This window comes from Lissotriton helveticus, chromosome 1_1 (genome assembly GCF_964261635.1).
Source record: "Lissotriton helveticus chromosome 1_1, aLisHel1.1, whole genome shotgun sequence".
Classification (NCBI taxonomy): domain Eukaryota; kingdom Metazoa; phylum Chordata; class Amphibia; order Caudata; family Salamandridae; genus Lissotriton; species Lissotriton helveticus.
Window position 1 is genome coordinate 1,150,442,800 of NC_136057.1, and position 11,582 is coordinate 1,150,454,381.

The window sequence follows — 11,582 nt, forward strand, 5'->3', positions numbered from 1 at the left end:
CCCCGCCCTTTTGTGAAGAGCGTATGCTACTGCACTTACTGTGTTATTAGAATGTTCGTGCAGTTTCAGACACTCTTGTATGAAATATCCATTGCCCGCAACCTTCATCAACCGATTAGTGCTGTTTTTGTCCCACTCATGTGGTTGTTTCATTACATAAAACATTCCTGTTAATGATATAAGCTGCACAACTTTGTGGAGTAAGAACCTATGTAATCTGTCCCCCTTAAGTCTACAATGTATATATCCCTGTGTTAGATGGAATTTATTTTCGTTATCTAATTTAGCCTTTTTAAACATTTCTAATAGGTTGCCTGCCCCCCCACCTACCCCCCGACTGTCCTGAAGAAGACCCCACAGCAAGGGCACCACATATCCCTGCGCACATTTGAGGGTCGAAACGTCGCCAACCACCTTGTTTTGCGACAACTTCATGCCATCATTGTTACATATATTGTACTATTTGAAGTATGTCTTTGTGTTGAAATGCTGGAACCTTTGGTCTTTTTGTTTTGCGTTTAAATTTGTCAAGAGAATATTGCCAACTAACTGATTTTAATGTCACCAACTCTCTTTATCCTCACATCCTCACTTGATCTTCACCCCCTTTCCTGCTCCACTGGGCACTTAGCAACTACTATTCTTTATGAATTTGTCGTATATTTAATATACTTTATCCCATTGATAATTAAACAGTGTGGATACATTGATTGGTCTATGAGTGTCAGTTTGTGATGAATGTGCAGTAATTTTTGTTCACACTGGGACCCCTTCCTCCTAGTACAACTGCAGGAACTGGCAGCTCTGGTCTTTAGCAGTAAAGGGCAAAGTGGAAAAAAGTCAGATAAACTATTATAATCCTATTTTTTTTATTGTGCTATATGATAGTGAGTTTTAATGTAAAATGCCAGTATTGTCTAAACAAAATGTGGAAGTATTACTAAACGAAAAAATTTTTTTTCCAACCATCGCCATTTATTTATTTACTGGATTTGAAAGGTAACATCTTATACCGTCATTAAACTCTTAAATTCATTGTAACTCTGTGCCTAGATATGTCTATGGTCCAAAGTTCATATGAAAGTGCCACCTTGGGAAATATTGGTTTATGCTGTTCACACAATGTATTTAAAATGGTTTGTCGCAAACCAGAAATTCACTGATCTTTGCCTATTTGGTATTTTGGTGATCAGTTGCATGTGATCTAACTGCACGCAATCTTCTTTTTTGCACCGTAGGTTAAAATTTCAGCGATCTATGGGAAAACTGGAGTCATTGACGAAAATATATTTTTCACTCTTGATGCGGTCAGACTTCCCCAAGGGTACTCCCCTAAAAGAAGAGACACAGTCAGTGTTGTGGTGGTGGAGAGTAATCAGTCTTGCTACACCTGGAGAGCCTTATGCATAGCTCCTGTTGACAGGAATGGGTAAGTCAATCAATCAATCAATCAATCAATCAATGACTTGTAAAGCACATCTATCCTCCCGTAAGAGTTTCTCGGTGCACATCATGACCAGAGCCTTTTTTAACACAAAAATGTATTGTTGTTGGTTTATATGTACTGGAGGGACAACATATCATTATTGATCCATTACAGATATGTTTGGGACAAACATTCAAATAAGAATATTGATTACTCGTCTTTGATGCCTAAATGTGGTTTTTGTTTCTTTTACAGCCTTATAATTAATAAGGTAATTAAGACTTGTTGCGACTATAAGTGTTTTGTTGCTGCTCATCTTGAAACTGCGCAGCGGGTTCTACACCCAGGTTTAATTTCCATTTGCTTTTTACATCATTCACCCTTACTTGTGTTATGATGTGTATGGATTGCTATAGCCAGGTAACTTGAATAGTAATTTCTCTCAGTCTATACATTATGAGTGTCCCAGTGTGTGATTTGATGTTCTGTGTCTCTGAGCCCACATTTATCTAGCAACGTTTTTGTTATTGCGCCTTATAGCAATAACTGCCCGGGAGGGAGGCCTGCTTCCTTGAGGTGTGTGAATGATTTCCAGAAGAGTAAGTCTCCGATCATTTCTATACCAGAACTCAACCAAGCCAGCAGGTGCTTACCCATGTAGTAACCACACTGACCCTGAAGGTCTGACAATGGTGTTGCTGGTTCATATGCATTGGCAAATTTTGTTTTCCTCAGTCAGTGCGTCCAACATCTCAATGCAATACGGAGCAACCTGGGGTGTTCTTTGGAATGTGTTCTGTCTCTGAAGTATGTTGTTCAGGGCTCCTGTCTTTCTTTTCTTTTCGGACAATGTGGTTTTTGAAGGTGTGCCCACTCGGAAGCCATTGTGCAACCCATTAGAGATGGGCCTCTAAGTAGTAATGTTTAAAATCTGGTGCTCCAGGCCCCCTTTTTGTGATCAGGAATTTCTGCTTCTTAAGTGTGACTCCATGCCTACTCACACCCCAACTGAAATAAAGCAACAAATGACCACGTTCTCTAAAAATGTACAAGAGACTAGGTAATGCAGGCAGTGGATCACAATCAATGGGCAGAGGCTTCAAGAAACACTGGAGCCAATATGACAACTTTCAGATGTAATCTGGTGACCTCAGAGCAGGTAGTCCCTAAAGCATTCCACCAGTTTATTGCAGCAGACAACAATCTGAGTCACTACCCAGTGGCTCTTGTTCCCTTTAAGTGTGAGGGGGTGGGGTTCTCAGGTTCCTTGAGGGTAGCTGTGAGTCCATCCATGCATGTGGATTGTCTGCTCAGCAATGATTTCAAGCAGACCATCTGGCAGAAGGTGGAGCTCAGGTCTCACTTGTAGATGTTAGGGTTTCCTGAGTAGGTGTGCCACACAGTCTATTGCCACCCGAGAGGGTAGTGGGGAGGACCTGGAGTCTGGAAGAATGACCCAGATGCCTGCCAAAAACAGAAAGAGCAGGGAGTGCGGGAAACCCGCTCCTAAACATCTCACAATGCTGAAGGAGTCTAAGCTGAGGGTGATGCCCTGAAACCAATAGGGAAGGACATTTCTGCTCTGGGGAGCCTACCTGAGCTGACAAACTGGCATAAGAAATGGGGTCCCACTAGGAAGGAGTTCTGTGAGGTGCAGATGGAGTGCCCTACCCTGAGAAGATTCCGGAGCCTAGTGCAAGTGTGTTGGTTGGCCCCCAGTGCTACAGGGCCTTCCTATTGGAACTGGCTCATGGAAAAAGCAGGTCATCTAGGGCAGGACAAGACCTTTGAAAGGCTTGTTACCCACTTTTATGGGCCCCGGATGACAATTGCCCTAGAGGCTTTCTGCAGGTCACATCCTACTTGCCAGGCCAGTAGTAATCCGGTAGCAACTTGCAGGGCTCCCCTGCAGCCATTCTCCGTTGTTGGCACTGGCTTTGAATGGGTGAGCATTGCCGTTGTGCCATTGGAACCCAAAACTGCCCTTGGCAAATGGTTCATCCTGGTCTTGGTGGTCCAATGCTCCCAGTACCCAGAGGCCATAACTCTAAGATCAGTGACTGTGCCCCCATTGACAAGGGCACTGATGCAGATCTTAATCTGCATGGGGTTCTCCAAAGAGGTCATATCTGACCAAGATATCATCATCATGACGGCATACATGCACTCCTTGTGGAAGGAGTGCGGGGTAACCTATAAATTCTCCATTTCTTACCTCCCCCAAACTAACAGGCTTGTTGAATGCTTCAAGACCCTCAAAGGCATGATCATGGTCCTGTCAGAGCCCTTAAGAAGAAAGTGAGACGTCCTCCTGTTTTGCCTTTTGTTTTTCTACAGAGAGGTACCGCAGAAGGGAGTTGACGTCAGCCCCTTTAAATTTCTGCCGGGCACCCTGTGCGCGGTTCTCTCAGTTTGATGAAAGTAGACTAGAAGCAAGCTCCCAGGTGTGCCCCCCAGTATGTGGTGAGCTGCACGCTAGCACTTTGTACTCGGATGAAAGGGCTTCTGAAGGAAAGCCAACAGAATCTAGAAGCCAGTCAGGAGGTCATGAAACTCTGGTATGACCATGAAACTCTGGTATGACCAGAAGGCCACTCTGGTTGAGTTTCAGCGTGGACAAAAAGGGTGGGTTTTGGAGCCTATGGAGCCCCTGGCCCTGTAAGACCGCCGGTGGGCCCTATGAGGTAAAAGAGTGAGGTCCCGTATCCTAATGAACCTCAAGACTCCAGGAACCCTTTAAGGGTTTTGCACGTCCGTCTCCTCAAACCCCACTTCAAGAGGTCTGAGGTAACTATGCTTCTTTTCACAGACGATGGACTGGAGGAAGAGAGTTGACCTCTCCCCGACCTCCTTTCTTTCAAGAAGCAGGGTGGTCAGTGGAGGGTGTGAGCCTCTACCCTATCCCTAGATCAACAGTTGTTTGGGCAGTTTGCCTCACTCTTCTCCCATCCCGAGGACTCACTACATGGTATACCCATGATATTGATGCTGGGGTCAATATGCCTGTGAAAAGTAAAATCTAGAGGCTACCTGACCAGTTGAGAGCAAGCATAAAGGAGGAAGTCTTCGAAATGCTGGAGTCAGCGGTCATTTAGCACTTGAACAGTCCTTAGTCCAGCCCTGTGGTGTTGGTCTGCAAGGCTGCTCTTCCAGGTGCCACCCCAGAACGTTGGTTCTGTGTGGATTACTGTGGGCCCAATGCTGTCACCAGGACTGATGCCCACCTCACCCCCAAGCTGATGAGCTCATATATCAGTTGGTCGCTGCAAGTTTCTCAGCATGTTTGACTAAATGTCTGGGTTCTGGCAGATTGCCTTGACTGAGGGGGCCAAGGAGAGGTCCGCCTTCTCTACCCCACAGTGACCCTTCCAGTTTCAGTAATGCCCTTTTGGTTGAAGAAAGTCTCTGCCACCTTCCAGAGGTTGGTTAACCAGGTCCTGGCTGGGTTGGAGAACTTCAGTGACATTGCAGTCTTCAGTTCTAGGTGCAGGTGGTCTACTTGCACCCTCTCAAGGAAGCACTCCAGACTCTGCAGTGGGCAGGACGGACTAACAAGGCCAGTAATTGCCAGCTAGGCCAGGGTCATTGGTCTACTTGGGTCACCATGTGGGAGGAGCAAGGTGCATCCCTAAAAAGGAGGCCAAAATCGAAATCATCTTGGCTCGGGAACCTCCCTAAGACCCAGACAGAAGTGAGAGCCTTCTTAGACCTCACTGGTTATTTTGGGAGACTTGTCAAGGGGCATGGCACCATGGCTTCACCCTTGATAGAGCAGACTTCTAAGAAGCAGCCCAGACAGGTGATCTGGACGGAAGTGTGCCAGAATTCTTTTTACACCCTGAAAGAGGCCATGTGCAGAGCACCTATGCTCAAGGTCCCTGACCTCGCCAAATAATTCATTGTAGAGAAAGGCGCCTCCGAGTATGGCATAGGGGCTGAGATCTCACAGCTGAATGAAGAGGACCTGGATCACTCTGTAGCCTTAATCAGTAGAAGGTTAATTACCCGGTAACAGCAGTGGAGTGCAATAGAAAGGGAAGCCTTAGCAGTGGTCTGTGTACTGAAGAAGTTCAGACCATACCTGTTTGGTACTCGCTTCTGGGTACAGACAGACCACAGACCCTAAGATGGCTAATGCAGTTGAGGAGAATGAATCCCAAACTGTTGAGGTGGTCCATCTCCCTACTGGGAATGGTCTTTACGGTGGAGCACCATCCTAGAGCAGGCCACGCCAATACTGATGGTCCCTCCAGGTTTGTCCACCATAGTGAAGAGAACTCCCTAAGGGTTCGGTAGTTCTCCCCACTTTCTGCCTGGGGGACACGTGTTAGACCTGGCATCCTTTTTGCCTTCAACCCTCCTGTTTGAGCAGTTCATTTTATGCTGGCTTTAGGATTATGCACACTTTACCACTGCTAACCAGAGCTAAAGTGCTTGTGATCGCTCCTTGCAACATGTGAGAATTATCTTATACTAAATTGGCATATCTCATTTACTTGTAAGTTCCTAGTAAAGTGGCACTACCTGTTTCCAGGGCTTGTAAATTAAATGCTTCTAGTGGGCCTGCAGCACTGATTGTGCCACCCACCTAAATAGCACTTATAAACATGTCTCAGGGTCGCCATTGCAGGCTGTGTGTGCAGTTTTAAACTGCCATGGCAAGCTGACAAAATAAACCTTTTGCCAAGCCCAAACCTTCCTTTTTAGTGCATATAATATATGCATTGCAAGAAGTATAGCCACTTTGCTGAAATGTATGATTAGACATAGGAAACATCTTGAACTATGTTTTTCTTGATAACATGATTTTAGTCTAAAACTTCTTATCTGTAAATGAGTCTTCTAAATATCTTTTGTAAGGCTGTTTTTATACAAAACTTTTAAACTGTTTTTATAAAATATGTAATATGAAATTTTATAATACTTGTAACATGAAATGTTAAAATTGTGCTTTTATGTTTTTTTCTTGTTATTTTAAATTGAAAACCGAATAAAGCTAATTTCTGATTCTGATACATATATATGACCCCCAGATTACTCCCTGGACTTCCAAGGGGGCAGGGAGCAATGCATTTAAAAAGAGGACATGTACTCTTAAGTTGTACATGTCCAAGTAGTAAAAAAAACTCTTACATGTGTTTATCACTCCTTCAAGGCCTACCTCTCTCATAGGATAACTTTGGATTTGCTTTAATATATTTAATAAGCTGTTACCTTCGAATTGGAACAAGTAACTCATTCATTTTGGGGACTTTGGAATTGTAATGAAAGATCCTAACTTGTGAGAAAGTTGGATTTTAAATTACAATTTTGAAAATGCCACTTTTAGAAAGTTACAAAAAAAGGAGATTTACCTATGCCTCTGATATTATTTAAACAATTAATGCAATTAAAACAAAACTTTATTAGTTTATCCTGACACTTTATTTATGTCATTTTATTTAATTGTCGATCATATTTTATAGTTATTCAAAGAAAGAACATCATCAACTGAACGTGTTGTCATACAGTTAAAAAATTCATAAATCAAGCAAAAGTCAATTTTACAGTGAAACACACAAAGAAATACAGAATATATTCAAATGTGAAAAAGACCAAATTAATATACAGTTGCCAAGGAACAAATTTATACACAAATAATTATACAGTTACCAAAAAACAGAGGAAATCAAAAACAATTATGTATTGAATTCCTAAGGGGTAAGAGAGAACTTTTTTTACAAAAAATACCCCTACAGTCTGATCAGTATCACATTTAATCTAGATTGATCAGAGGATGGATGCCGACGCGTTTCGAATCCCGCTGTATAAATCACTGGACTCTCATCAGGGCAGGATGAGTCGTATCCATGGGAAACTTATTTGTAGCCAAGGTTGCGCTTGCCTTTGAAATGTTGTCAAAGCCGTAGGTGTCACGCTTTATGGTATTGAGCCAGCGGCATGTTGCATGGCCGTCGTGTTTTTCAATTGGACTCCAGGTGCTGATTTGTTTAAAATTGCATTTTGCATACAGTGCTCAGGGGGTTGACACGTGACATCAATCTGATTGATGTCACGTGTCAACCCCCTGAGCACTGTATGCAACTGCGCATGCACGGACTCCCTCGACTAAACATACCCGTGAGTGAAATGCAATCGACCACGCTGGCAGTCAGAAAATCATAAGGCCACACGACCGCGAGGCAATTGACAATCAGCGGCATTGATTCCCGCCCCTCTCCGGTCCACTGACGAAAATGCAATTTTAAACAAATCAGCACCTGGAGTCCAATTGAAAAACACGACGGCCATGCAACATGCCGCTGGCTCAATACCATAAAGCGCGACACCTACGGCTTTGACAACATTTCAAAGGCAAGCACATGAATAGGCTGTATCAGGGGGTATGCAGCCCGTCTTACAAACTGCTGCCTACCCTTTGTAGATAGTCTGGAGCCAGGGCAAGAAATGCAGGGCATCTTTACACTTAAAAGGTAAGCCTCTAGAAGCTTCTCCCACTTCAAAGGCAGAACTGGGTAGAAATATTGTACCTCAGACACCAACTCCTCAGTCCACTTCTGGGCCTGTGGATACTCTGCCAGGATGAAGGACTGATGTGCTTCTGAAATGACTGCCACTGGGCTGAACTACTGCTCTGACGGACTACTGCCCTGCTTTGATGACCTGCTGCCTGAAAACCCTTTTGCCTGGGTGAGAAGGACTGTACCTGCATTTGTTGAACCCAGGACCCCAGAGTGACTCCAAGGGCTAGTTGGCTGGTGTCCTGACTTGAGCTTTAGGGACATAAGACTCCCACAACCTCATCTCCAGCACCTGCACTTTGCCATCTGTGAGTCTAATCTGCCAAGTGGTGCCACCCCAGTCCTGGACCCTTGGAAGTTGGTCTAAGATGTTCTGCGAGCCTCTGTGGATCCAACTGAATCGACACATTTGTGCTTCTTTTGGCACCATTTTCTCTAACATCTGCACATCCCTGGTTCTACTGATTGGATTTTTGTTGTTTTGGTCATGTCTTAGTTATTAAAAAATGTTCTCTATTTGTATACTCTGGTGTGGGATCCTTTTTGTGTGGTGTTTTCACCTTTGTACTGTTTGAAGTGTTGCACACATACTTTATACATTGTTTTTAAGTTGAGCCTGACTGGTCTGTGGCAAGCTCCCAGAGGGTTGAGCACAGGTTAGTTCAAGATTGGCTTGTGCCTCATCCTGACCAGAATTGTGCTTGCTGCTTGACCAGGGCTCACACCCAAGTCAACCAGCAACCCAATTTCTTACAAATTATATCAGTCCTACTGTATGCTGCCACCAACCTTTTTTTTTTTAACTGATATAACAAGAAACAGTGGATGCTCATGTCAGTCTTACATTTTCTCGTTTAGTAGAGACATATGTTTATTATTTCTTAGGAACATGTGTTTATTTTTGTCCCTGTAGAGAAAAACTGGAGGATAATGCACAACATAATTTGATAAGCAATTGCAGATTTAAAAATAAATAGCTATGGAATGGTGATGTAAGCATCCTGTGTGGATAGCACAGAGCTTAGTGCAGTGGGTGGGGAAAAAACTGTGTGACAGCAAAACTTCTCAAAAGCATGGTTTGGGCCCAGTAGTGTGTGGTGAGCTAGTTCAGGTGGAATAGTCTGGCAACCAATCGTTATGGTAATAAAATGTCAGTATAAAGATCTTAATTTTGCTTGTTCAACCACTTTCAAATAGTCTGCATTTTAACCCTGATGTGTTTATCCTCTGGCCATTATCATGAAAGTATTACCATTTAAATGCATCTCGTGTGGCAGTAGTAGTAGGCCCCTCAAACTGTCCCTATAGGAAAATCAATCCGCACCTAAAGTATGTGAGTTTTGCAGAATTAACTGATGTTCAAAATATAAGGCAGCATACAATATAGCATCAGTCAGTGTCTTTGGGGCGGATGAGATTAGAGGACCATAAGACACTGCAATTCTGAGGAGATAAACTGATGCAGTTTTATTTGAGGCACTGCAGTCATGCAGTTAGTTCTCTTCCAGGGGATCCTCATCAATAGCCATACGCATTAGAATATTCCCGCCCAACGCTTGGGACCCCGGAAACACAATAATATATGTGCCCCACATATATATAATTATATATATATATACCCATATATATATATACAAATAAGCAACTGCAGCCTTATACACATCAGAGCTGAATCATGCTGTAAGGACTTCCCATAATTACATGATAAAACATGCATTAGAAATAGGGAAAAAACACCAATAAAACATGTTTTGAAACTGTTTTAATGCACAGCAGACAATAGAAAATCCCATACAGGACTGAAAGCATAGACCGCTCCCAGGCTGCATTGCAAATCACAGTCTAAAAAGACTGAAAAGCTAACTCATAGCAACATAGAAATAAACTGACACCGTGCCTTTAAGGCACTCCTGACCCCCACCTTCCCATCATCCCTCAGGGGTGGCAGTTGGCTCAGTTGTTCTTTCCGGCTCCTTCTGGAAGGATCCTGGCAACACAGCTCCACTACTTTCTGATTTTATCAGAAATTCTCTTCACTTTTTCACAACTTTTATACCTTACATCGATGTTTTTCATCTTTTGAAGTAAGGGTCTGTCTTTTTTAGACCGTTTTTGGCTTTTTAAACACCTTAAAATGCCGTCTTTTTTTTACTCCTGCCCTTCTTGTGGCGAAAAGAAGGCCGAGACGGACTCGCATGAGGTCTGTATTCTTTGCCTCCCTGAGGATCATGATCCCAATGCCTGTCCTCACTACCAAACCCTGTCCAGGAGAACCCTGAAGGACAGGGAGAGAATTCGCCTTTATGGCCTGGCAGATAAATTATCTAGAGGAAGGTCTCTGGTAAGGAAGGGCTCCAAGAGGTCCAGAACTCCATCTAGAAGCAAGACCTCACGTCCTTCTACTTCAGCGTCGGGCTCGGTGCTGAGAAAAGATCTACCGGTGGGTCATTTATTCAAGAAAAGACCATCGACAGCGGGCTTGCCGTCGAGGAAGAAGACTCATTCAGGTACTTCGTCTACGTCGATGATTCGTGATTCTCCGCCGTCGTCAACCCGGCGACGATCGGCGTCGAGGAGCATCACCACACCGCCGTCGTCAACTCGGCGGCGATCGGAGTCGAGGGCCATCACCCCTCCGCCGTTGTCAACCCGGTGACGATCGGCGTCAAGGACCATCACCCCTCCGCCGTCGTCAACCCGGCGGCGATCGGCGCCGAGGGATAGGGAGCCTCCGCCATCGTCGACACGACGTTTGGTGTCGAGAGCAGGGTCGCCTCAGTCATCGCACGTTCAGCGATCGACGTCGAGGGCCAAGACCCCTCCGCCGTCGTCAACTCCGTGACGATCGGCGTCGAGGATGAGATCTCCGTCGTCTCGAAGGCGTTCGGCGTCGAGGGTGTAAAATACCCCACCGCTATTGTCTCGCAGACCTTCGACGTCGAGATTGGACACTACTCCGCCATCGTCTTGCCGATGTTCGGCGTCGAGAGAGAGCAGTCTTCGCCGTCACCTTCACACCGCCGTTCGATATCGAGGCATCAGCACCGTTCACGGCAGTGGTCACCGTCGAGCAGACGGTCGTCGTCGAGAAGACGGTCGTCGTCGAAGATGAGTGATTCATGCAGCGTCTTCACCGACGCCGAGAAGTCGAGAGAGATCGACGTCTAGAAGGCGTGCTGGTTCGCCATCGAGAGGTTCGCACCCGATGTCGAGACCCGCCTCAATAAGGTCTAGAGAGGGATCGGTGGTCCTGGTGACGGAGTCAGCCTCACGCCATTCGTCCTCTCATTCATCCATGCGGGCCTCTTCAAGATCAGCCTCCCCGGCTGGTGGAAGAAGCGGACAGACAGAGCGCAGAGCCCATACGGGGCGGTCTCCTGAGGAACGGTGCTATAGATCTTGTTCCCCCATACGGGAGGAATGTGCCATCAGATCACGGGAGAAGTAGAAGAACACCATCTACTTCCTCTACCCGCTCCTCAAGGAGGGATTATTCACCCACGCTCTCGAACAGCCCTACCTCTAGGGTCTCTCCAATAGATGACATTAATACCTACCATGAGGTTCTGCAGAGAGGGGCTCAGAAACTTAATATCGAGATGTCTGTTCCTCAAATCACACGACAGTGATTTTCG

General features: G+C 45.1%; 1 protein-coding gene across 2 annotated transcripts in view; it reads left to right on the top strand.

The window, feature by feature from the left end:
- Window positions 1–11,582, top strand: part of MOV10L1 (Mov10 like RNA helicase 1) — a 1,293,514-nt gene that overhangs the window by 143,921 nt on the left and 1,138,011 nt on the right. For both annotated transcript variants that reach the window (XM_078678939.1, XM_078678944.1), the window contains one exon: window positions 1,239–1,429. In XM_078678939.1, the coding sequence (XP_078535065.1) occupies window positions 1,239–1,429 (191 nt within the window). The remainder of the gene's footprint in view (window positions 1–1,238; window positions 1,430–11,582) is intronic.